We start from the raw sequence: 26,428 nt of genomic DNA, 5'->3' as shown, positions 1-26,428 counted from the left end.
TCTGGATTTAATTCTGTGGGTGTGAGCTGTTCTGCAATGTCAGATGTGTCTAGTAATGGTGGAAAGTATGGCCGAAGGCAGTCCACGTTGAACACTGGGTGCAAGCCAAGGAATGGGGAATGCTGATCTCAAATGCATTGTCTCCCAAAACCTTGGTAATGGTGTAAGGATCATATCAGAATGGTCTGAGTTTCCGATAGGCTCTGGTAAGGCATTCCTTTTGCAAATGCAACCAGACTTTGTCGCTGACTTGAAACTTGTGTGGCACCCGATGTTCATCATGTTGCTGCTTATACTTGGCATTTGATTTCTCCAGAATGTTGTGGACTTGATCGCGAATATGTTGGATGTGCTCAATGAAGTTGTTTGCCTTATCTGCTTTAGACTCGACATGAACCGAATCTACGTGAGTACCTGCAAATGACATGGCCACATCAATGGGACATAGTGGCTGGAATCCCAAACCCACTTGAAAAGGGTTGTGGCCAATTGAGTTGTGCAGAGCCCGATTGTAGCTGTGCTGAGCATATGGGGGCTCTCATGCCATGTGCGTGGATGCTTTGAGTTGTACATGTGAAGAATGTGTACGATCATCCTGTTGACAAACTCTGTCTGGCCATCAGTTTGAGGATGGAAGGCTGTGGACTTAGTGAGTTTGGTGTCCAACATCGACAAGAGACTAGACCAAAATGTACTGAGGAACCTGTTGTCTTGATCTGAGATGATAGCTATGGGATCCCAAAGTGTAACCACACTTGTTCAAAGAAGAGTTTAGCAGTGGCTTCTGTTGTGATATTCTTCTTGCAGGCCACCATAATGGCCATCTTCGAGAACCTGTCGACGACCACAAAAACACAGTCATTTCCATGCTTAGTAGAAGGAAGGCCCGGCATGTAATCCATGGAGATGGATTCCCAAGGTCAAATAGGGGTAGGCAGTGGGGTATATATGCCTTGCTTCTTGATGGTCAGTTTGGCAATGGCACAGGCAGTGCATGATCTGATGTACTTCCTGACATCCTATCGAAGATTCAGCCAATAAAAATACTTCTGCAATACTGCCACCTGTGTTGCAAGTGGGATCCCAACCCTAATAGAAGTATACCTAGCCAAGGGAGTAAATGTTTCCTCATAATCTATTCCCTCTTTATGAGAGAAACACTTGGAATTAGAGAAATTTTGAGGTATAAAACGGGCCTTCTAAGGAATATTACAAAATAATAGTGGAATTAATATAATAAGGTTAGATTACATCATCAGATTTTAGAGGGAAAAAAAACTACTTTTTCAACTCATATTTTCAACTTATCTCCCTATGGTTTTACTCAAATTTTGAGCGGGAGCACTCATTGGATGAAAAATTTAACTCCTCATCCAAGGAGTACACATATTTCATACTTTCTATGGACCCCGCTACACAAAAAAAAGAGAAATACATCAAAAGCATGATTGTAATCATGTTTTTCATGTAGTAGGGTCCATCGAAAGTATACAACATGAGTACTCCTTGGACGAAGAACTAAATCATGCATCCAATGAGTGATCCCACTCAAAATTAAAGTAAATCCATAGGAAGATAAGTTGAAAATATGAGTTGAAAATGTAGTTTTTTTATTTTTTTAATTTTTTTACTCCAAAAATGGTGAATCAGCCTCCATGGTTGACATCATCATCTTGAATACTATTGGTTCTTATAAATTTGATTTTGGTTGTACATTTTTTTTTTAAGTCCTATTTTAGAGCTCAAAATTTCTCTAATGCCATGGACATGGCTTTGAATTTTTAATTGTCGCCTTTTGTAGCGTGCTTAATCTTAAAGATCTAGTGAGAACCAACCATTGTCCTATCCAATGGTCTAGGCACCAAATACCAAACATTGTTCAACATGATGGAGTTTTAATCCCCCACCATAACATCCCGTCACACCTAGTGTTGTACAACGTCTTCATAGCTGGAAGAGTCACCGTCAATGAGCTGACTCATTAATACCTTGTAACCTGAATATCTCTCTCGTGGTATCCTATCCCTATTGCTCGATATAGGAGCTCCTACAAACTCTTATGCATCTATCAATGTATAAATCACCTCATATTTCCTCTTTCCAATTGAAGTGGGTGGAGCTTCAAGCTCCTCATCATGCTCGTGCTCCTTATTCTACAAACTTTCTTCTATAGTTGTACCTATACTAGTTACTATGATCATACTTGTGCCTTGCACCTGAGATTTTTGTTTAACCCTTAGAGATTTTTCTTGTTGACTTTGATCAATTGTTGGCTTCTCATGAGATATCCTAAAGGCTTTCTCCTCCTAATGTCCCATATCATGATGATCTTATGAGTCTTTGGAATATAGATCTTGTATGCCTTGGATGTTTCATTGTAGCCAACGAAATACCCCTTCTCTGTAGTTGAATCTATCTTGGTGCACTTATCAACTACAATGTGAGGATAAAAAATATTGCCAAAAATCCTAAAATGACCGACTTCTATCTTATTCTCTGTAAATTCCTCCTTAAGTGTCATCTTTACCAACACCTTATGTGGGACCCTATTTTGAATGTAAAATGTTGTGCTACATGCTTCTGCCCAAAGATATCTAGGCATATCCTAATCATATAACATGGCCCTCACTACTCCAATTATGGTTTGTTCTTGCATTATGCAACCTGATTCTACAACGAGTCATATGGGGATGTCCATTCCCTGTTGATTATCTCATTTGCACATAATTCCTTTAAGTATTTCTCGATATACTCGATTCCATTGTTTGTCCAAAGTACCTTTATCTTCTTTCTTGTTGAGTTCTCCATAATAGTTGTAAACTCTTGGATGTGATTGAAGACTTCATCTCTTGTCTCCAAGAAGTATATCTAGGTCTTCCTAGAGAAATCATCAATGAAGGTCACAAAATATTTATAACCCCAAAGATACCTTGTGAATATTGGACCATAAATATCATAATGTATCAACTTTAAAACACCCTTGGTTCTGCTGTCACTCTTTGGAAATGCTACTTTTAATAACTTTCCAGGTATGCACCCTCTGCATATTCCATCATGTTTTGTACTCACCTATGGAATATTTGTCACCATTTCTCTGAGAATCTTAAGTTCTCCATCATGGATATGACCCATCCTCTTATTCCAACACTCTCCCATTTATCTATTGTTACTATTGCTAACTAGTTCCTTTAGAGTATCAAACTGTAACCTACACAACTTGTTGCTTCTTACCCCAATCTCCTTTGATAAGTTATAATCCCAGTGTCTTAGACACCTTATGTTGTCAAAATTATACATCATTCCCCTTACCTTGAAGAGAAGATACTGAAATTAGATTCAATCCCATACCTTTCATGTGCAACACATCTATAACATGGATATTTTTTGCCTGACTCCTTCTGAAATGTGACTATCCCTCTCCCAAATGGAGTACACTTGGACTTGTTTCCCAAGTGTACTCTAGTAATATATGGGGAAACTATAAGAGTGAAATCATTCTCAAGTCTTACAGATATTTCATCAATGTTCGTTGAAGTTGCTACCTACTGCTTCTTCTTCTTTTCACCCTTCTTCCTGTTCAGATATTGACTAACACAGTGTCCCAGTTGATGAAAACTGAAACACTTGATTTTACTCTAGTCTTTATTTTTCTTCTCTCCCTTGGAGTTAGACCCTTTACTCGAGCCTTTCTTTGGTTTTCCCTTTCTTGCAATAGAAACTTTATCGTTATCTTCACCCTTATGGCCTTTACTGCTACCTCCACTAATAAGGCTCAACCTCGGTGCCTTTAATTTACAGGAATCAGCCTTTTTTTTCCTCAAATGGTCAATATTCTACCTTTTTTTTTTATTATTTTCCTTTAAATGCTTAAAGGACCGCTGTTTTGGTAAAACAAATGCGGTGTAGGGCTTTCTTTGAAGGTTTTCTCTCTTAAATCTGACAAATCTAGAATATTTGCAGGCGAGTGCATATTCTGGGATGGTTGTCGAAAATGAAAATCAAGTCACGGTAGATAAACTTGGTGGCCCTGGTGAGAATTATGATATCTTTAGGGCTTCTCTTCCCGAGACAGAGTGTAGATACGCGGTCTATGACTTCGATTTTGTGACCGAAGACGACTGTCAAAAGATCAAGATATTCTTCATTTCCTGGTAAGTATGCCAACGTTACTGTTAAGTTTTATTAATTTATTTCTTCATAAATGATTTTTAATTATTAAGTCGTTGAATTAGGTGGAAATTTTATTAATTTATTTCTTCGCAATGGATTTTTTTTAATTATGAAATGGTTATTTTAGATATTTTTGTTAAGCTCCATTAATTTTTGCACAATTTCTGCCTACAATTATGGAATTTAAACTGCAGTCTTTCCTTAACTTATGGAAACCAACTGCAGTAGTTTCCTTAAGTTAAGGAAATCAACTGCAGTTAATAAATTTATTGTTGGGAGCTACTGAAGTGGTCCATTACTCCCATCTGGAGTTCTCTGCCTTGATCTGTGGGACATCTGACACATAACTATCAGAAGCTTGATGGAAGCTTGGCTATAAATTCATCTGTTTGGTCCCCAAGCTGGCATCTCAACCCCCTTCAGTTTTTCACACCATCTAGCTGAGATAGTAGAGCTTGGAAGTGCCTTCAGAATTTTTGTATTCTTTTCTTTTTTCCTGGATTGAAGCTGGAGTGCTGAAGAAGAAGCAAGTGGACTGTGGCCTGCATCAAAACATCACCAATGGCTGGAGGTAATTCGTATCCCTAGGCATTAAGTTTCAATGATTCATTGAATTTTTTCCACATGCAGAATCATTGTTATATAATTATCTAACATTTGGTATCAGAGCCCTTTTACCTTTACCTTGCTGTGTGTTGGCCAAGAAACGAATTTCGATCCACTGTTTCGTTCCATAATTTATTTCTTTTTGCACAAACCGTGGGTCGAATACATGACCTGCGTGTAGTTGGCCATAGCACCTTATTATTGGAGGTCTAACGGATTGAACCCACGACCGAAGGATGTCAACCAAGACTTTTTATCCCATTTATCGTATTGTTGGGAATAATTGCCCTTTCTGAATATGCACGCATTTAATCAGTCGGGAGAAAAATGCATATATTCCGAAGCCTGCACGCCGCGAGGCTGGGACGACTTCTCCGCACAACCGGAAATTAGCTTAGTGAAACGGTTCGAGTTTGGAGTTTTTCCCAAAACTGTAACTTAACTCTGTTAACTCTGAAAAATCTTATGCGTTTTGGTTTAGCGTATATATATAATTAATTTAGCAGAGATGGTTTAATTATAAATTTTATATCATTTAAATATTTTGAAACATTCAATTTATTTATTGGCACAATTATATAACCATCACATGTTCTATCTTAGAGTTTTTTTAATTGGAAATGGTATAGAGATTTATGGCATGAATCTAAGGGTTTAGGGCTTATATATCGGAAGACTGACCTAACTCTGTTCGTACAATTTTTATATTTTATGTTTTCTGCCACTTCGTTCAAAGTTCTATACATACATGATAAGAAGCCCTGTCAGCAAGATACATGTGAGATATGCATTACCCATTTATGCGCTTCAATGCGTTGTTCTGTTATAAGGGCGAGTAGATGTACTCCTTTGGAAGGTGAGGTAATAGTTAATTATATCATGCGAAAACAATAACAATAGCAAGCGCTTTGATATGAGGTTGTTTATATAAGTGGAGGTCAATGGGTTGAAACTCTCGCCCGACCCATCCAGCATTTTATATCGCATATGATATGGTATATATATCATAAGTTTAATGTTGGATATATCGTATAGATATATTTCGATATGATATATATCGTATGTGGACGGAGCTGAAAATAAATTGCGTATAGTTAACTAAAAGGCCAAGGAAAACATGTGAAATATTGTGTAGAATTTTGTAAATGCCTATGTTGTACCATATGATATTGCGTCAGGGTAGTAGCCATTTATTTTTTATAGTTTTTTTTTTTATATATTTATTGTAAAAGTTACTTTTTGCTTGCATCATAGATATTGGAAGTATCTAAATTCAGTGGATTTCAATTTAAGACTTTGATGTTTTTTACTAATCCAGAGACTGAGAGCATTAAATGTTAAAGTGGGGAATTGCGTAATTTTACATTGCTTATTTAACGCTCAACTTTATCTTCTGCATCTCAGTTTTCTACTCTTTGGAACTGTATTGCAAGAGTACATTTATAATAATGAACATTTGTAATTAAAGAAGAAATAAGAAATGGTTTATTTCTTATTTGGGCATTCAGTTTTGATTCTATGTTTATTTTGCATGAAGTTCAGATTAGCGTTGTTGAAATTTAATTTAAATTTAATTAAACAATCAAAGTAGTCATTTTCGGTAATGCTGACTGCTTTAACCTTAATTTTTATTTTGCTGGAGAATTATTACAGTTATATGGAGTTTATTAAAATGTCATTTTGACTTACTCCTTTCAGTAAACATTATTTTTCTCTCTGGTTAAGTTTTGTTTATGCAACAAAAATAATGTCTAGTGATCCATATAATTTTAATTAATTAGAGAATAGCCACAACATCTTTAATTAAATAAAATTATATATTTTGATTGGTTAGATCACATAAAGATTATTTAGACATTAAATTGTAATTAATTAGACTGAATATAATAAATTTTATCCCACAGGAATCTTTATTATATTTATCTAATTAATTAGGATAAAATTTCATAACCTACCCACAGGAGTTATGAATTAATAAGTTTTATCATAAAGTTTTATTGAATCTGTTTGAAATGAAAATTTAGCCCACAGGCAATTTTTATGTCATTAGATTCAATTCTTTTTAGCATGATTTACATTGAATATAATAAATTTTATCCCACAAGAATTTTTATTATATTTATGTAATTAATTAGGATAAAGTTTCATAACCTACCCACAGGAGTTATGAATTAATAAGTTGTTTCATAAAGGTTTATTGAATCTGTTTGAATTGAAAATTTAGCCCACAGGCAATTTTTATGTCATTAGATTCAATTCTTTTTAAGCATGATTTACATTGGTAAAACATGAAAGTTTATTAAGCCTCAATTTTAACATAAGCATGTGATTTTTTAATGCAGTAGTACAACCTGCAAATTTCTCTGAAATTCGTTGTGACATTCCCGAACTTAAGGAAGTAATCTCGTTTGTTTGTTATGAATCTAATATGGTTAACGTTAATATTAACACATGGTGGATTGATTCTGGATCAACAATTCACATTTCGAATTCCTTGCAAGGTTTGCAAAACCTAAGGAAGCCAGTGGGAAGTGAGCAAAGCATCTTATCAGGAAACAAGATGGGCTCGCATGTAGAAGCTATAGGAACATGTTATTTAACTTTAAGTAGTGGCTTTGTTTTAGAATTAGAAAAGACCTTCTATGTTCCAAGTTTTTCTAGAAACTTGATTTCAGTTTCAAGGCTTGTACCTTTTGGATATTCCTTAAACTTTTCAGAAAAATCTTTCAGTCTATTCTATAAATCTGATTATGTTGGGAATGGTATTTTGTCTAACGGTCTTTACTGCATTAATTTACAAAACAATGTCACTTATGATTCAATGCATGTTCACACTGGCACTAAAAGATGTGTTATTAATGAAGATTCCTCTAAATTATGGCAGCGGAGACTAGGTCATATCTCCATAGATAGAATTAAAAGATTGGTAAATGAAGGAATACTTGATACTCTAGATTTTACTGATTTTGAGACTTGTGTGGACTGCATAAAGGGAAAGCAGACCAACAAGTCAAAGAAAGGTGCCAAAAGGAGTTCGTACATATTAGAGATCATACATACTAATATATGTAGTCCAGACATGGACTCACATGGTCAGAGATACTTCATCTCCTTTATAGATGATTACTCACGATATATGTATCTCTACATGCTTCATAAAAAGAGCGAAGCATTAGATGCCTTTAAGATCTTTAAGGCTGAAGTAGAGAAACAATGCAACAAGCAAATTAAGATCGTGAGATCAGATAGAGGTGGAGAATATTATGGTAGATACACAGAAGATGGACAAGCACCTGGGCCATTTGCTAAATTTCTTCAAGAGCATGGATTTGTTGCCCAATACATCATGCCTGGTTCACCCGACCAGAATGGTGTAGCAGAAAGAAGAAATCGAACATTATTGGACATGGTGCGGAGTATGCTTAGTAGCTCCAATCTTCTTAAATCCTTGTGGACGGAAGCACTTAAGACGACAGTGTATATATTAAACTGAGTTCCAACCAAGGTGGTTCCTAAAACGCCATTTGAATTATGGAAAGGTTGGAAACCGAGTTTGCGACATATGCGCGTTTGGGGATGCCCGTCTGAAGTGAGAATTTATAATCCACAAGAGAAGAAGCTGGACCCAAGGACCATTAGTGGGTATTTCATTGGATATGCTGAAAGGTCCAAAGGTTACAGATTTTATTGTCCATCTCACAGCACTAGGATTGTGGAATCAAGAAATGCAAAGTTTTTTGAAAATGACTTGATCAGTGGGAGCGATCAAACCAGAAACATAGTTTCTGAGAAGGATCATTCAGAATCTCAACCTTCCACTTCAAGTGATAGATTGGTTATTGTTCATATCACCCCTCAAGTACAAACTGGTGTTGAACAACCAATTGTTGAAGTTCCACAAGCTGCTGACGATATTCCAGTAGATCAAGGAGTTCAAGAGTTGCCAAGAACTTTTGAACAACAAGTTGAACCACATACTTCTCAGGAAGATGATGGTACAACATTAAGAAGATCTACTAGACCTAAGAGATCAATAATTCCTAATGATTATATTGTGTATCTACAAGAATATGACTACAACATTGGAGCCGAAAATGATCCCGAGTCCTTTTCACAAGCCATGAGCTGCAAAGAATCAGAACTATGGTACAATGCCATGAAGGAAGAGATGAATTCCATAAAGAGTAACGAAGTCTGGGATCTTGTTGAGTTGCCTAATGGTGCAAAAGCCATTGGATGTAAATGGGTCTTTAAGACAAAGAAAGACTCATTGGGCAACATTGAGAGATACAAGGCAAGACTTGTTGCTAAGGGATTCACTCAGAAAGAAGGAATCGACTACACGGAGACTTTTTCTCCTGTATCTAAGAAAGATTCCTTGCGCGTTATCATGGCATTAGTAGCCCATTTTGACTTGGAGTTGCATCAAATGGATGTGAAAACGACTTTTCTTAATGGAGATCTAGAGGAGGAGGTTTACATGAAACAACCTGAAGGATTCCCCTCTAGTGATGGTGAGCAATTGGTTTGCAAGCTCAAGAAGTCATTATATGGATTAAAACAAGCATCCCGCCAATGGTATTTGAAATTCCATAATGTAATTTCTTCTTTTGGTTTTGTAGAAAACATTATGGATCAATGTATATACCTGAAAGTTAGTGGGAGTAAAATTTGTTTTCTTGTTTTATATGTGGATGACCTTTTGCTAGCAACCAATGATAAGGGTTTTCTACATGAGGTGAAACAATTCCTCTCTAAAAATTTTGATATGAAGGATATGGGTGAGGCATCTTATGTCATTGGCATTAAGATCCATAGAGACAGATTTTGAGGCATCTTGGGTCTGTCACAGGAAACCTATATTAATAAAATTTTAGAGAGATTTCGGATGAAGGATTGTTTACCAAGTGTAGCTCCCATTGTGAAGGGTGATAGGTTCAATTTGAACCAATTCCCGAAGAACGACTTTGAAAGGGAACAAATGAAGAACATTCCATATGCTTCTGTTTTCGGAAGCCTAATGTATGCTCAAGTCTGCACAAGACCTGACATTGCATTTGTTGTGGGAATGTTGGGACGATATCAGAGTGATATAGGTTTAGACCACTGGAGAGCTGCAAAGAAAGTAATGAGGTACCTTCAAGGAACCAAAGACTACATGCTTATGTATAGACGGACGGACAACTTGGAAGTAATTGGCTACTCAGATTCTGACTTTGCTGGATGTGTTGATTCACGTAAATCAACACCATGTTACATTTTTATGATGGCCGGTGGAGCTGTATCATGGAGGAGTGCCAAGCAGACCTTGATTGCCACTTCCACTATGGAAGCCGAGTTCGTCTCCTATTTTGAGGCTACTTTACATGGTGTATGGCTTAGGAGTTTCATTTCTGGGCTTAGAATTATGGATTCTATCTCTAAGCCATTGAGAATATATTGTGATAATTCAGCTGCTGTTTTTATGGCTAAAAACAATAAAAGTGGGAGTCGAAATAAACACATCGACATTAAGTATTTAGCTATAAGGGAACGTGTTAAAGAAAAGAAAGTGGTCATTGAGCACGTCAGCACTGAGTTGATGATCGCTGATCCTTTGACTAAGGGCATGCCACCATTTAAATTCAAGGATCATGTATTGAATATGGGACTTGGTTCCATTATGTAGTTTCTCATTGTATGGACAATGTTATTTTAATGAAATTCTTAAGTTTTGTGATGTTTTTTCTCATATTTATGTGCACTTTAAGTTGATTTGAGAAAATTCATTTAAGAAGGACCAAGAATAAACATAAGGTTTATTCATTAAGAAATTGTTGCCACATAAATTATAATAAGAATAAATACATAGTAATACATGGAAGATAATACTCGTCATTAGAGGACTTATCGCCATGATTCATGTATCTATTACTTAATACAGATTATCAATGGTTTTTAAGTTGAGACATTAAGTTTGGAAGTATGGACCAAGTGGGAGAATGTTAAGCTCCATTAATTTTTGCACAATTGCTGCCTACAATTATGGAATTTAAACTGCAGTCTTTCCTTAACTTATGGAAACCAACTGCAGTAGTTTCCTTAAGTTAAGGAAATCAACTGCAGTTAATAAATTTATTGTTGGGAGCTACTGAAGTGGTCCATTACTCCCATCTGGAGTTCTCTGCCTTAATCTGTGGGACATCTGACACATAGCTATCAGAAGCTTGATGGAAGCTTGGCTATAAATTCATCTGTTTGGTCCCCAAGCTGGCATCTCAACCCCCTTCAGTTTTTCACACCATCTAGCTGAGATAGCAGAGCTTGGAAGTGCCTTCAGAATTTTTGTATTCTTTTCTTTTTGCTTGGATTGAAGCTGGAGTGCTGAAGAAGAAGCAAGTGGACTGTGGCTTGCATCAAAACATCACCAATGGCTGGAGGTAATTTGTATCCCTAGGCATTAAGTTTCAACGATTCATTAACTTTTTTCCGCATGCAGAATCGTTGTTATATTCATCTTACAATTTTATGGTGGTTTTCTTTCTACATGTTCTTTCAAATATATTACATGGATTTTGACGTGCATAAACAAATTTACAGGTCTCCTGAGTCTTCAAGGGTGAGGAGCAAGATGGTGTATGCGAGCTCCAAGGACAAGTTTAGGAGGGAGTTGGATGGTGTGTACCGTGAAGTGCAGGCAACAGATCCCACTGAGTTGGCCATCGATGTTATAAGAGCGCGTGCAAGATGATATCTAATTATTGTTACATGTTTATGCTTAACGTTGAGGAGGTTTCACTTATGATATTGGTTTTATTGCATATTCATAAGGAAACATGTGTATGAGATTATTCATTGCAGTTGCATTAGTTGCTTTCCTATTTTCTTTGACTAGTTGTGATGGGCCGTTAAGTGGTAGTTTATACAAACTTTCTCGTTTAAGTTAATAAATTTTTTTATTTATCTTTTTGTTTTATTTTGGAATAGTATTAGCAAATAAAAAAAAATGTAGTTTTTGTTATTTAAATGGATGTTATGTTTTAAAAAAAAATTGTAAATTGATATATGAAATAGAAAATTTAATTGTTTACTAAGGGATAAGTAATTGCATAATTTTTTGTTGGGTAGTAAGCACTAATGAATTGACACATTTACACTTTTACTCCTAAAGTATTGAAGAAAACATAAATAATGGTAGGTAGTAACTCCTCATAGGTGTATTTATTTCCATCATGTTCTTATTCATTTTTTAGGAAAGTATTTATTTAAATTAACTCATGGGAAATAAGTTATGTACTTGAGTATGAGCTACTTTCAAGGATTTTAATTGTGAAGCTTAACAATGAAAAATAATTGCATAAATATTTAAAAATCATTCATAAATATTGCAACTACATCCATAAATTATGAGAAATTATGACAAAAAAAATGTGAGACACTAGAAAGGCTACAATAAGACCTTCAAAGTTATAGCCCAACCAATTAACGCTCAACTCCCTTCTTCTATGTTTGACAAACTAGTGGTGCATGCCACAAGGCCTCTGTGTTTTTTCTGCTGACCAGGGCGAGACGAGTTCAATGATATTTGTTCATGCTCTCTTGCAAATGAATCTTGCGCCAATCCTTTGTTTTTTAACATAGATGGATTCCGCGGCATCACATAAATAGCAGATGGATTCCACAACATCACATAAATAGCACTAGATTTATAAATATACGCCATGAATCTTTTAAAAATTATGGAACACTTAGAACCAACCATGATGCATTCCAACAAAATACTTTGCAATAAAAATCAAATTATCATTATGAAAAGTTCATACATTAAAATTGAATGCAACAAACAAAATATGGTTGAAACACAAGAACCAACCAAGTTGCAATTCATCAAAAACACTTTGCAAAAGTTAAGTAAATAATATCATGCAAAGTTTAAGCCAAAGCTCAAGTATAAAAAATAATGAAATAGATTGCATGAGGACATGCAATACCTTCAGTTTGGGGGTATGTTGGGCCTAAGAATTATCCTTAAAATTCATCTACTCTCACTCCTTTCAACATTCACTTTCTCTCCATTCACACATTTTCTCACCTATATTCCACCACCATGTCATCACATTAGCATCACTTTCATCATTAAATGGGTTACCATTGTGTTTTACCATCATTATGTGTTTGTTATCTCATCTTGTTGTATAAATAGGAGTGTTATATCCTTCATTTGTAACTTTGGAATTTAGAATTTAGAATTAAGAAGTTAGATTTTAGTACCTTAGGATCTTATAAGTTTGTAATGAGAAGTTAGAATTTGGAATCATTGTAATGGAGATTTTAGAACCTCTTGGAATGTAGAACTTGTAATTTCAAATTGCAATTGAAGATAAATAAAATGGAGCTTCTTCGATCTTCTTGTTATCGGGAAAACTAGTGTCCATTCAGAGCTGCTAGTCCCACTAAAACGGGTAGATATCTTAGAAACAAAAAAACCAAAGTTACTTGTGTTTTCCTTTATGAGAGATAGATGAGAGAAAATCATAGAGTACCAACCTTAGTCTTTCGCTAGTCTCCTTGTTTGTTTCCTCTCTCCCTTGATAGAGCTTTCACCACTCCTTTCTCACTTGTCCCACTTCAAAGAACACCTGTAGAGTCAAAGAAGCAAAATACCATCAAAGCATAGAGATCTATAACCATAAACAATATAGGATCATATGTACATTAACCATATCAAATGCATATATAAAAACAAGATTCAGAGATATACAAGTATATGGAGGAAAACTCAAATAGCTTTATTGATAGAAGTAGTAGAAGAGAGTGTTACACAGTAATTTGTCACTGTCTCCTTGTCAGTCTCACTACTGTGTCATGAATTCAAATCCATCATGCTCATGCCCTCTAATCTGGCCAAATGACCCACTTTGCCAAAGTTTTTGCTATCAGCGCGACTTTTGGCCAAATAACCGCGCTGATGGGCGCTCCATAACAGACCGAATGCGCTGTCAGCGCGGAAGCACACGTGTTTTCCGCGCTGATCAAATTTCATGAGCCAGCGCATTTGTTATTCATATCTGATCGCGCTGACATGACCTTCTTTGTTATTTAGCTGCGATGTCAGCGCTCCAGTGCAGTTATGGACCCGCGCTGATCCAGTTTGGGCGAGTTTTTTCTAACAGCCGGCCTTCCAGATGACTCTAGACCTGGTTGTTGGCCTTGTAAATGTCGCCCTCCCTTCTATGGCATGTCTGTTCGTCATTTGAGCCACCTTCCTTGGAGATAAGCTCATCCTCCCACCATTCATGGAGACTCCTTCTCCTATTTAAACCTCCACCATTGCCATGAGCAACTAGTTTGGAGTTTGGAATAGCTTGGATTGTGTGGAGCTTATAGTGCTCAGATTGCTGCTACTATAGGTAGCTGGTGTGATAAGTGTGGAAGTGCTTGATAGCTTAGGGAAGGTTGTTTTGTGTTGCTTGTGTGAGAGAGAGAGTTTCTTGTCTTGGGAGAATCATTTCCAAAGGTGAATGCTTGAGACACTTACTGACTGGCCCCTCCTGAGAAGGAACCGACGTCAGAACATTTGGTTGTACTCTTCTCTGCTTGATTAATAATAGATGACTACTATTATTGTTCCATTCTCATTTGTCTATGCAATGGTTAATGTGAATTACATCCTTTCTGACTGATGTATAGTTGCTTTTATTAGATTTCACGCTTGTGTTTGTTTCCTCTTCGTGTGTGCAAGTATCTATTCGTGGAGATCGCGGAAGATCGTGACCAGCCAGAGCGGAGGAGCGAAGGTGGCATCTCTTCATCAAACAACAACACTGGAATCCAAGTAGGGATCTAGTGGCCATGAGTGTGTCGAGCCTTCCGTAGGGATCTTGTTCTCTTGTTTGACCAGCGAACTTCAGATTTGTTTTTTACACTTGTTCAGTGATTGTTCAAGTGTTTTTGGTTGTGTTTCCGAGCGGTTTTTGCTTCTTCCTTGTTTGAATTCCTGTTTGTCTTGCCGAGCTTAGATCACATAGCTCGTGCGGAACTTGGTTTTTCCTTTTGATTTGGAGATCTTTTTTGGATGTTTTGGGAACTTTGTGTGCTTTCATTAAGTGATTTTCTTGGTGTTCCTGTCCCTCAAAATTCATTTGGATGCTTTGTGCCATTGAAAGAAAATCAAACTAGTAGCTTTGCTTTCGAGAATTGAAAAGGAAAAGAACATTTCATTGATTCGCATTTTCAAAAGAAAAGTTTCCTTTCCTTGCTTTTAGCTACATTAGGTTGTTTGATTGCTCGTGTTCGTTTTGTTTGATCAAAAAATTCTTTACCTTCTCATAGCTAGAATTCATCGAACAAAATGGTATTCTTTGGCATGTAGTTTGCATCTAGGTAATTGTGAGAGAACACACGATAGGACCTGAAATCGAAACTCAATTCAAGATCAACCATAAAATGAACTGAATTAACCTAAAAACGCATTGGAACTAAACGCAAATATCTAGAGGTCTAGGTTAGAGACGTGTTCCGGCGTCTTTAAACATAGTCACTGTTGTTTCACATTATGGTTGGGTGATTCCTCCTTCTATGACTCGATAATGGTCTAACACGGACTGTGCTCCCACGTACCGTCGCGTATATAGGGAGACCCCACTAGGCTTTTATCCTTTATCCATAGGAAGCCGAGTCTGCCGCCTTGTGAACCGTAACGCACCGAACACAACATTCGGGAAGATTGACTGCAGTACGGAAAGTCCTTGGCTCTCATACGATTGCTAAGGTGTATAAGCAGTTTTACGGGTCGCCTGGTAAACCCTATACCTAGAGTCTCCAGAGCAGTCACTTTTGATCCTTTTCGGACTCCCTAAATGAAAAGGTGCCTGTGAGCGTCTTGTCACTTCGTGCTCATTAAACATTCGAAGGAGACTGGAGTCATCTTTTCGTCCTTTTCTCGACTCTTGAAACATGAAAAGGTCAAGTTTGGTTCCTGTGTCTTAAAAATTTATTCGGCCACGATAACATCACCTGGTTAGATCTTGTGTGCGTTAGCTTGAGTAGGTTTCGTTTTCGTTTGCTATGGCAACTTTTCCGGGATTCACTAACCCAGGTTCCCCCTCTGATGGGAATCCAGGACAATTCCCTCCTCTTGGGAATGTTGGTGCTCCGTATATGGCGACGTTGTCCCTACCAGGGTTAACTGTCGGGTTGCCTGTGTGGTTGTTTTCAACCTCTTTGGTCCCTACCGTATCGGCTGTTAGTCCATCAGTCCCTCCACCTGAACAACGTCATGTTGACCTTAAGGTGGATCTCTCCACTTCAACGCCTACTTCTACGTCTTCCTCTTGTACTTCGCCTGGTGAAACTCTCAATGTAAGTAACCAGGTGGCTAAGAAGAAGAAGAAGAAGACCAAGAAGAAGAAGTCCTCTAAGGGAGAGCTTACACACACAGTTCCCCCCTCAAGTCCAGCTATCCACTCTAGTATACCTGAAGTCGGGTCACCTTCTGCTCCTCCGCGGAAGGTCAAGTTTCCTTGTCGATTATGCCAGGAGGACCATCTGCTTCGTGATTGTCCTGGCATTCCCAGGGTATTAGAAGTTTGGTCTCATGATCCGGCCCGCCCTTCATCATCCACTGATGATCATGGCGATGCTACCTCATCAGTTGGGAATGGTAAGGCGAAAGGGAAGCTTCGAATCCCCTGTCGACTTTGTGAAGGCAAACATCCCCTTCACCTTTGTCCACTCATGGATAAAGCCTCTGCTGTGTTGGAAAGTCTTGCTGCTCCTCTGAATCCATTTCCCGCTGGTTATCAACGTCTTTCTGTGACTGCAGATCACGTCCCTGCTGACCGAGAGATTGCTTTAGATTCTTCTCTTGTCCAGCCCCCTCTTCCTGAAACCGGCTATTCCCAGCCTGTTCCAGACTCGCCGTTGGTTGGAAAGGGTGTTGATTTGAGTTCACCTCCTCTCGAGCACTCTATTTCAGAAGAGCAAAGTTCTCATGTTCTTCTCTTCTCGTCAAATCCTCCGGAGCCTGATAAGGGTGTTCCCACCCCAACCTCTCCAGAGGATTCAGAGTCGGTTCTTTCCGAGCAGGGGGGCAACCATATGGTTCCCCCACCAAGTAGTTCGGTTATTTCCTTTGATTGGAGTCATTTGACTACCCCTCCCCTTCCATCCCATGTGCCTTTCTGGGTCACCGCCTATGCCTGCAATACGGCGCTGCCTGGCACTGTGTTAGATGAAGGAGCATCGGTTAGTCTTATGCCCGTTACTACTTGGCGAGCTTTGGGTTCTCCATCGCTTGTACCTGTTGCACCGCATCTCACCGCGTTTGATGAAGGAACGTGTCAGCCATTAGGGATCCTCCCAAAGTTTCCTATTACTTTGGGGGGTAAGACTGTCTATATAGACATCTCAGTTACCCAAGGTTCTTTAGACTTCAGTCTTCTCCTTGGTCATGACTATGTGTATGCCATGGGAGCCCTTGTTTCTTCACTTTTCCGTGTGGTTTGCTTTCCACACGATGGGAGAATAGTGGTGTTCGATCAATTATCGTTCGTTCGTCCACAAGCCCCTCCGGCGCACTTATCCGTCCCTCCTGGTTTCCATCCACCAGTTGCATCTGCCTCACCGCAGATCAACTACGTGGCCACCTACCCCGTGCCTGTATCCAGTGATGACACCGTCGTGCATAGTGTCCTAGGGGCATTAGGTCCTGAATTCCAAGATGTCAGCCTTCCCTCCGGAGCCACTTTCTTGGGGGCCTCCACTTCCCGTTCATTATGATGAAGTCTGGTCAGAGCATAGTTCATTTCCCTATGTCAAGCTCCCTAAAAAATGAAATTGGGTCTGGTTGGAGCATAGTTCCTTTCCGGTGTCAAGCTCCTTAAAAAAATGAAACTGGGTCTAGTGGAGCATAGTTCCTGATCTTGTGTCAAGCTCGTTAAAAAATGAAACAAGGGTTATGAGGATAGTTCTTTTACTGTGTCAACCTCATTAAAAAATGAAACACCTCCCTTTCAAAATCGAGTCTTTTGATTAAGATCTCGTAAAATACAAGTCGAGTCTTTCATCGATCTCGAGAGTGAACCTTCATTCCATCCACTTTGTTGAATGCAATGAAGCTTGGGGGGCATGTACCTCGATTTGCGTCATTATGCTGGGGGCATGCGAACTTATAACAAGCATAGTTTTTCGTTTCAAGCTTGTGTAAACATGAAACCGAGTCCAAGCAAAGTTCTCCATGGTTCAAGCTTGTGTAAAAATGAACCCATACCCATTTTACATCTCGTGATTGCTATCTTTATCTGCTAAATTCTGCTAGATGAGCCTTGGTTGTTTCATTCCATTGCTACCATCTCTTTGGCCGATCATATGCTCTCACTTGGTTGTTTATCCTTTCCTGAGGAACCGCAGCGATGAGTGGTTTTATTAGCCAGCATCTTGACCATTACATGTTTTGAGCAGTTCCACCATTACCGGAACCAGTTGCTACCTTTTATACCACTCGTTCCTCTAGGACGAGTCACTTGTAAGCTCTTTTCTGACTCGTAAAATGTGAAAAGATTGCCGAGTATTTTCCCTTTTTGACTCGTTAAATAGAATAAAAATGGAGGTCTTCTTTCAGCTCTTTTCCGACCGTTTAAAGATGGAAAGATCGCCGAGTTATCCCTCTTGACTCGTTAAAAGCAAAAAGAGGCGGTCGTCTTTAAACCCTTTTCCGACCGTGTAAAAATGAAAAGATTGTCGGACCCTTGTCGTTTCCAGTTCGTTAATGGTTACGAAATGACGTGATACCGATTACTTTTTTACTTTTTCAGATCGATATCACTACTCATGAAAAGTACCCCTCGATCATACTGGTCGGGCGGTTCTTTCGAGCATTATTTTATACTTTTTCGGGCTCGAGAGACACAACTTTACGAAAAAGGACCCCCCTGGAGTTTTCTTTTCCGTTGTCTTTTAAGACTCTCTAAACAGGAAAAGACGCCGAGTTCTTCCTTTGTCAGGCTCGTTAAAACTTAAATGACATCGGACATCGTTGAAATGACATCTTCCCAAGCATATGCTATCCCCGTCAAGCTTGTCACCCAAAAATAATCAGGGTAATTGCCAGAAATGGTGGGGAAAATGGAACTATAATAATGGTCGTGTCGGCAGTATGTCGCTCTTGAACATGGCACTCGTCTGCATTCGTGTCTGGGTGGGGGTTTCTCATCTTGTTTTACACTAGCCTTCGTGGGTTTGGGTTATCCTATTTGACCTCTCATCTACTCATTGCCATTGTCACCATGACTTCTGCTCATTTGATGTCAGATACTGCCAAATCTGCTGTTGTGCCGCCGATATGTTCAAGAGAAGTTGGCCTCTGCAAACTTACCACCTCCCTCTGATGTCTCACACAAAATATTTTATCCTTCTTTGTCTCGTGTCAATGATGTGGGAAACATTATGGCCCACCTTCGATCAAAGTTACTTCCTGTCGACTTCAGCTCATTATCCAGGAAAGTGACCTAGAGACTCCCTTCAGGTGCCTTAGAGCCTGCATGCCTCAATGGCAGGTTCTTCGTGTTCGACGTGAGGTTTTCATCATTGGCCTCCGATCGGATGATTCTACGGGTGTTCGACACCAACTCATTGATTCACACGCCGCGGATTGTACCTATAAGTACCTTGAGGACCATTGTCATTATTGGTGGTACCTCTCGCGTCTGTTAACAGTTTTCACTATTGGCTGGTAATCATACGATGTTCACGCATGTTCGACTTCAGCTCATGTATTCACATGCTTGGACTTGTACTTTGTTCGGGTTGGGATGGAGCGCAAGACCCTGGTTTTTGTCTGTTGCGAACCAGGATGCGATTTTGTGGTTATTATTACATGACTCATTGATGGATGGTTGCGCCCATACTTGAGTCTTTGGATGGCTGCGACCATACCTTCTTATCATCATGGTCTCTTCAGCTGGGTGGCTGCGTCCATACCACATAGCTTCTTCGTATGTCTTTTGGATGGCTGCGCCCATGCCTAGACTACATGTAATTGAGATATCAGTTGTACATACATGCAGGTCCTTCCTGGTGGTGTTCCAGTTCAACAGTTTTGTAAAGCATTTCACCCCTCCCACTCTCTCGGGCTTCATACTTTAGGGGGCATCTGTTACACAGTAATTTGTCACTGTTTCCCTGTCAGTCTCACTGCTGTGTCATGAATTCAAATCCATCATGCTCATGCCCTCTAATCTGGCCAAATGACCCACTTTGCCAAAGTTTTTGCTATCAGCGCGACTTTTGGCCAAATAACCGCGCTGATGGGCGCTCCATAACAGACCGAATGCGCTGTCAGCGCGGAAGCACATGTGTTTTCCGCGCTGATCAAATTTCATGAGCCAGCGCATTTGTTATTCATATCTGATCACGCTGACATGACCTTCTTTGTTATTCAGCTGCGATGTCAGCGCTCCAGTGCAGTTATGGACCCGCGCTGATCCAGTTTGGGCGAGTTTGTTCTAACAGCCGGCCTTCCAGATGACTCTAGACCTGGTTGTTGGCCTTGTAAATGTCGCCCTCCCTTATATGGCATGTCTGTTCGTCATTTGAGCCACCTTCCTTGGAGATAAGCTCATCCTCCCACCATTCATGGAGACTCCTTCTCCTATTTAAACCTCCACCATTGCCATGAGCAGCTAGTTTGGAGTTTGGAATAGCTTGGATTGTGTGGAGCTTATAGTGCTCAGATTGCTGCTACTATAGGTAGTTGGTGTGATAAGTGTGGAAGTGCTTGATAGCTTAGGGAAGGTTGTTTTGTGTTGCTTGTGTGAGAGAGAGAGTTTCTTGTCTTGGAAGAATCATTTCCAAAGGTGAATGCTTGAGACACTTGCTGACTGGCCCCTCCTGATAAGGATACCGACGTCAGAACATTTGGTTGTACTCTTCTCTGCTTGATTAATAATAGATGACTACTATTATTGTTCCATTCTCATTTGTCTATGCAATGGTTAATGTGAATTACATCCTTTCTGATTGATGTATAGTTGCTTTTATTAGATTTCACGCTTGTGTTTGTTTCCTCTTCGTGTGTGCAGGTATCTATTCGCGGAGATCGCGGAAGATCGTTACCAGCCAGAGCGGAGGAGTGAAGGTGGCATCTCTTCATCAAATAACAGCGCTGGAATCCAAGTAGGTGTTCTTGCCTACCTTTTAATTGCAATTAGGAACTTGCATAGTAGCATTGACTGATTGTTGCTAGACCCACTCTGGGCTAGTAGGGATCGCCTCTATCCGTAGAGGGGATTTGCCTCTCCAACAATTTGGCGACTCCACTGGGGAGTTCAGCCTTTTGTCTCTTGTGTCCATTCTTGTGTTTGAATTTGATTGTTCTCTCTTTTCAAGATTTGGGGATTGATTCTCTGCTTGTAGACTTCCTGGGTCCATCTGGGAAGTGTCTTAATTGTTAAAGGGTTTCTACCTTTGGTTTGGGAGCTTTTGCTTTGATTCTACTCATTTTTTACCCTCAGCGCGGTTTAATTCAAAACAGACGAGCTGACGTCGCATACCTGCTGCTTTGTTTTCCCTGTCATCGCGCCTGTACGACTAACAGTCGCGCTGACCTCGTTTTTGAGACAGCGCGCTTAATCCATGTCCTTCCGCACTGACGGCGCAAAGTTGCTACAGGCCTTCTCTTGTCAGCGCCGAGTTGTTGAAGGCCACCTGCGCTGATCTTGTAGAGTTCATTTTTGTCCAAATTAGCCTCCTGAACCTGTTGCTTTGACTTTCCCCTCTTCTCTCCACTTGGTCTATGACTTGTTTTTCATTGCCTGAACTCTGAGATACTTGTTTGCCAAGTCTTGTTCCACAGGGTTTCGTTTTCGCTCATTTTTCGGTTTTGCAAATACCTTCCTCTTTGCTTTCGCTGCTTGGTTTGTATTTCGGCCATCACTTTTACAGTTGCTGGATTGTGTTGAATCTCTAATTGACTGGTTGTAACTCTCATCCTCCGGGTGTTTGCTCTTCTCCATTGATTTCACACTCTAGCCCTAGGGCATCTAGTGGCCGTGTGTGTGTCGAGCCTTCCGTAGGGATCTTGTTCTCTTGTTTGACCAGCCAACTTCAGATTTGTTTTTTACACTTGTTCAGTGATTGTTGAAGTGTTTTTGGTTGTGTTTCCGAGCGGTTTTTGCTTCTTCCTTGTTTGAATTCCTGTTTGTCTTGCCGAGCTTAGATCACATAGCTCGTGCGGAACTTGGTTTTTCCTTTTGATTTGGAGATCTTTTTTGGATGTTTTGGGAACTTTGAGTGCTTTCATTAAGTGATTTGCTTGGTGTTCCTGTCCCTCAAAATTCATTTGGATGCTTTGTGCCATTGAAAGAAAATCAAACTAGTAGCTTTGCTTTCGAGAATTGAAAAGGAAAAGAACATTTCATTGATTCGCATTTTCAAAAGAAAAGTTTCCTTTCCTTGCTTTTAGCTGCATTAGGTTGTTTGATTGCTCGTGTTCGTTTTGTTTGATCAAAAAATTCTTTACCTTCTCATAGCTAGAATTCATCGAACAAAATGGTATTCTTTGGCATGTAGTTTGCATCTAGGTAATTGTGAGAGAACACACGATAGGACCTGAAATCGAAACTCAATTCAAGATCAACCATAAAATGAACTGAATTAACCTAAAAATGCATTGGAACTAAATGCAAATATCTAGAGGTCTAGGTTAGAGACATGTTCCGGCGTCTTTAAACATAGTCACTGTTGTTTCACATTATGGTTGGGTGATTCCTCCTTCTGTGACTCGATAGTGGTCTAACACGGACTGTGCTCCCACGTACCGTCGCGTATATAGGGAGACCCCACTAGGCTTTTATCCTTTATCCATAGGAAGCCGAGTCTGCCGCCTTGTGAACCGTAACGCACCGAACAGAGCATTCGGGAAGATTGACTGCAGTACGGAAAGTCCTTGGCTCTCATACGATTGCTAAGGTGTATAAGCAGTTTTACGGGTCGCCTGGTAAACCCTATACCTAGAGTCTCCAGAGTAGTCACTTTTGATCCTTTTTGGACTCCCTAAATGAAAAGGTGCCTGTGAGCGTCTTGTCACTTCGTGCTCATTAAACATTCGAAGGAGACTGGAGTCATCTTTTCGTCCTTTTCTCGACTCTTGAAACATGAAAAGGTCAAGTTTGGTTCCTGTGTCTTAGAAATTTATTCGGCCACGATAACATCACCTGGTTAGATCTTGTGTGCGTTAGCTTGAGTAGGTTTCGTTTTCGTTTGCTATGGCAACTTTTCCGGGATTCACTAACCCAGGTTCCCCCTCTGATGGGAATCCAGGACAATTCCCTCCTCTTGGGAATGTTGGTGCTCCATATATGGCGACGTTGTCCCTACCAGGGTTAACTGTCGGGTTGCCTGTGTGGTTGTTTTCAACCTCTTTGGTCCCTATCGTATCGGTTGTTAGTCCATTAGTCCCTCGACCTGAACAACGTCATGTTGACCTTAAGGAGGATCTCTCCCCTTCAACGCCTACTTCTACGTCTTCCTCTTGTACTTCGCCTGGTGAAACTCTCAATGTAAGTAACCAGGTGGCTAAGAAGAAGAAGAAGAAGACCAAGAAGAAGAAGTCCTCTAAGGGAGAGCTTACACACACAGTTCCCCCCTCAAGTCCAGCTATCCACTCCAGTATACCTGAAGTCGGGTCACCTTCTGCTCCTCCGCGGAAGGTCAAGTTTCCTTGTCGATTATACCAGGAGGACCATCTGCTTCGTGATTGTCCTGGCATTCCCAGGGTATTAGAAGTTTGGTCTCACGATCCGGCCCGCCCTTCATCGTCCACTGATGATCATGGCGATGCTACCTCATCAGTTGGGAATGGTAAGGAGAAAGGGAAGCTTCGAATCCCCTGTCGACTTTGTGAAGGCAAACATCCCCTTCACCTTTGTCCACTCATGGATAAAGCCTCTGCTGTGTTGGAAAGTCTTGCTGCTCCTCCGAATCCATTTCCTGCTGGTTATCAACGTCTTTCTGCGACTGCAGATCGCGTCCCTGCTGACCGAGAGATTTCTTTAGATTCTTCTCTTGTCCAGCCCCCTCTTCCCGAAACCGGCTGTTCCCAGCCTGTTCCAGACTCACCGTTGGTCGGAAAGGGTGTTGATTCGAGTTCACCTCCTCTCTAGCACTCTGTTTCGGAAGAGCAAAGTTCTCATGTTCTTCTCGTCTCGTCAAATCCTCCAGAGCTTGATAAGGGTGTTCCCACCCCAACCTCTCCAGAGGATTCAAAGTCGGTTCTTTCCGAGCAGGGGGGCAACCATATGGTTCCCCCACCAAGTAGTTCGGTTATTTCCTTTGATTGGAGTCATTTGACTACCCCTCCCCTTCCATCCCATGTGCCTTTCTGGGTCACCGCCTATGCCTGCAATACGGTGCTGCCTGGCACTGTGTTAGATGAAGGAGCATCGGTTAGTCTTATGCCCGTTACTACTTGGCGAGCTTTGGGTTCTCCATCGCTTGTACCTGTCGCACCGCATCTCACCGCGTTTGACGAAGGAACGAGTCAGCCATTAGGGATCCTCCCAAAGTTTCCTATTACTTTGGGGGGCAAGACTGTCTATATAGACATCTCAGTTACCCAAGGTTCTTTAGACTTCAGTCTTCTCCTTGGTCGTGACTATGTGTATGCCATGGGAGCCCTTGTTTCTTCACTTTTCCGTGTGGTTTGCTTTCCACACGATGGGAGAATAGTGGTGTTCGATCAATTATTGTTCGTTCGTCCACAAGCCCCTCCGGCGCACTTATCCGTCCCTCCTGGTTTCCATCCACCAGTTGCATCTACCTCACCGCAGATCAACTACGTGGCCACCTACCTCGTGCCTGTATCCAGTGATGACACCGTCGTGCATAGTGTCCTGGGGGCATTAGGTCCTGAATTCCAAGATGTCGGCCTTCCCTCTGGAGCCACTTTCTTGGGGGCCTCCACTTCCCGTTCATTATGATGAAGTCTGGTCGGAGCATAGTTCATTTTCCTATGTCAAGCTCCCTAAAAAATGAAATTGGGTCTGGTTGGAGCATAGTTCCTTTCCGGTGTCAAGCTCCTTAAAAAAATGAAACTGGGTCTAGTGGAGCATAGTTCCTAATCTTGTGTCATGCTCGTTAAACAATGAAACAAGGGTTATGAGGATAGTTCTTTTACTGTGTCAACCTCATTAAAAAATGAAACACCTCCCTTTCAAAATCGAGTCTTTTGATTACGATCTCGTAAAATACAAGTCGAGTCTTTCATCGATCTCGAGAGTGAACCTTCATTCCATCCACTTTGTTGAATGCAATGAAGCTTGGGGGGCATGTACCTCGATTCGCGTCATTATGCTGGGGGCATGCGAACTTATAACAAGCATAGTTTTTCGTTTCAAGCTTGTGTAAGCATGAAACCGAGTCCAAGCAAAGTTCTCCATGGTTCAAGCTTGTGTAAAAATGAACCCATACCCATTTTACATCTCGTGATTGCTATCTTTATCTGCTAAATTCTGCTAGATGAGCCTTGGTTGTTTCATTCCATTGCTACCATCTCTTTGGCCGATCATATGCTCTCACTTGGTTGTTTATCCTTTCCTGAGGAACCGCAGCGATGAGTGGTTTTATTAGCCAGCCTCTTGACCATTACATGTTTTGAGCAGTTCCACCATTACCGGAACCAGTTGCTACCTTTTATACCACTCGTTCCTCTAGGACGAGTCACCTTTAAGCTCTTTTCTGACTCGTAAAATGTGAAAAGATTGCCGAGTATTTTCCCTTTTTGACTCGTTAAATAGAATAAAAATGGAGGTCTTCTTTCAGCTCTTTTCCGACCGTTTAAAGATGGAAAGATCGCCGAGTTATCCCTCTTGACTCGTTAAAAGCAAAAAGAGGTGGTCGTCTTTAAACCCTTTTCCGACCGTGTAAAAATGAAAAGATTGTCGGACCCTTGTCGTTTCCGGTTCGTTAATGGTTACGAAACGACGTGATACCGATTACTTTTTTACTTTTTCAGATCGATATCACTACTCATGAAAAGTACTCGATCATACTGGTCGGGCGGTTCTTTCGAGCATTGTTTTATACTTTTTCGGGCTCGAGAGACACAACTTTACGAAAAAGGACCCCCCTAGAGTTTTCTTTTCCGTTGTCTTTTCAGACTCTCTAAACAGGAAAAGACGTCGAGTTCTTCCTTTGTCAGGTTCGTTAAAACTTAAATGACATAGGACATCGTCGAAATGACATCTTCCCAAGCATATGCTATCCCCGTCAAGCTTGTCACCCAAAAATAATCGAGGTAATTGCCAGAAATGGTGGGAAAAATGGAACTATAATAATGGTCGTGTCGGCAGTATGTCGCTCTTGAACATGGCACTCGTCTGCATTCGTGTCTGGGTGGGGGTTTCTCATCTTGTTTTACACTAGCCTCCGTGGGTTTGGGTTATCCTATTTGACCTCTCATCTGCTCATTGCCATTGTCACCATGACCTCTGCTCATTTGATGTCAGATACTGCCAAATCTGCTGTTGTGCCGCCGATATGTTCAAGAGAAGTTGGCCTCTGCAAACTTACCACCTCCCTCTGATGTCTCACACAAAATATTTTATCCTTCTTTGTCTCATGTCGATGATGTGGGAAACATTATGGCCCACCTTCGATCAAAGTTACTTCCTGTCGA

General features: G+C 40.3%; 1 protein-coding gene across 1 annotated transcript in view; it reads left to right on the top strand.

Annotated features, from left to right (window-relative positions):
• Nucleotides 1–3,978: 3,978 nt before the first annotated feature.
• LOC149238033 (actin-depolymerizing factor-like) overlaps nt 3,979–26,428 on the top strand; it is a 31,819-nt gene continuing 9,369 nt past the window's right edge. The window contains exons 1-3 of the mRNA XM_089369451.1: nt 3,979–4,151; nt 11,356–11,495; nt 16,580–16,827. Coding sequence (XP_089225577.1) covers nt 3,979–4,151; nt 11,356–11,495; nt 16,580–16,827 — 561 coding nt within the window. The remainder of the gene's footprint in view (nt 4,152–11,355; nt 11,496–16,579; nt 16,828–26,428) is intronic.

The sequence above is a fragment of the Pinus tabuliformis genome, chromosome 8, assembly GCF_031772625.1.
Source record: "Pinus tabuliformis cultivar Carrire ecotype Pingquan chromosome 8, CPIR1, whole genome shotgun sequence".
Classification (NCBI taxonomy): domain Eukaryota; kingdom Viridiplantae; phylum Streptophyta; class Pinopsida; order Pinales; family Pinaceae; genus Pinus; species Pinus tabuliformis.
The sequence above is the reverse complement of the archived record's forward strand: the minus strand, read 5'-3'. Positions and strand labels throughout refer to the sequence as shown.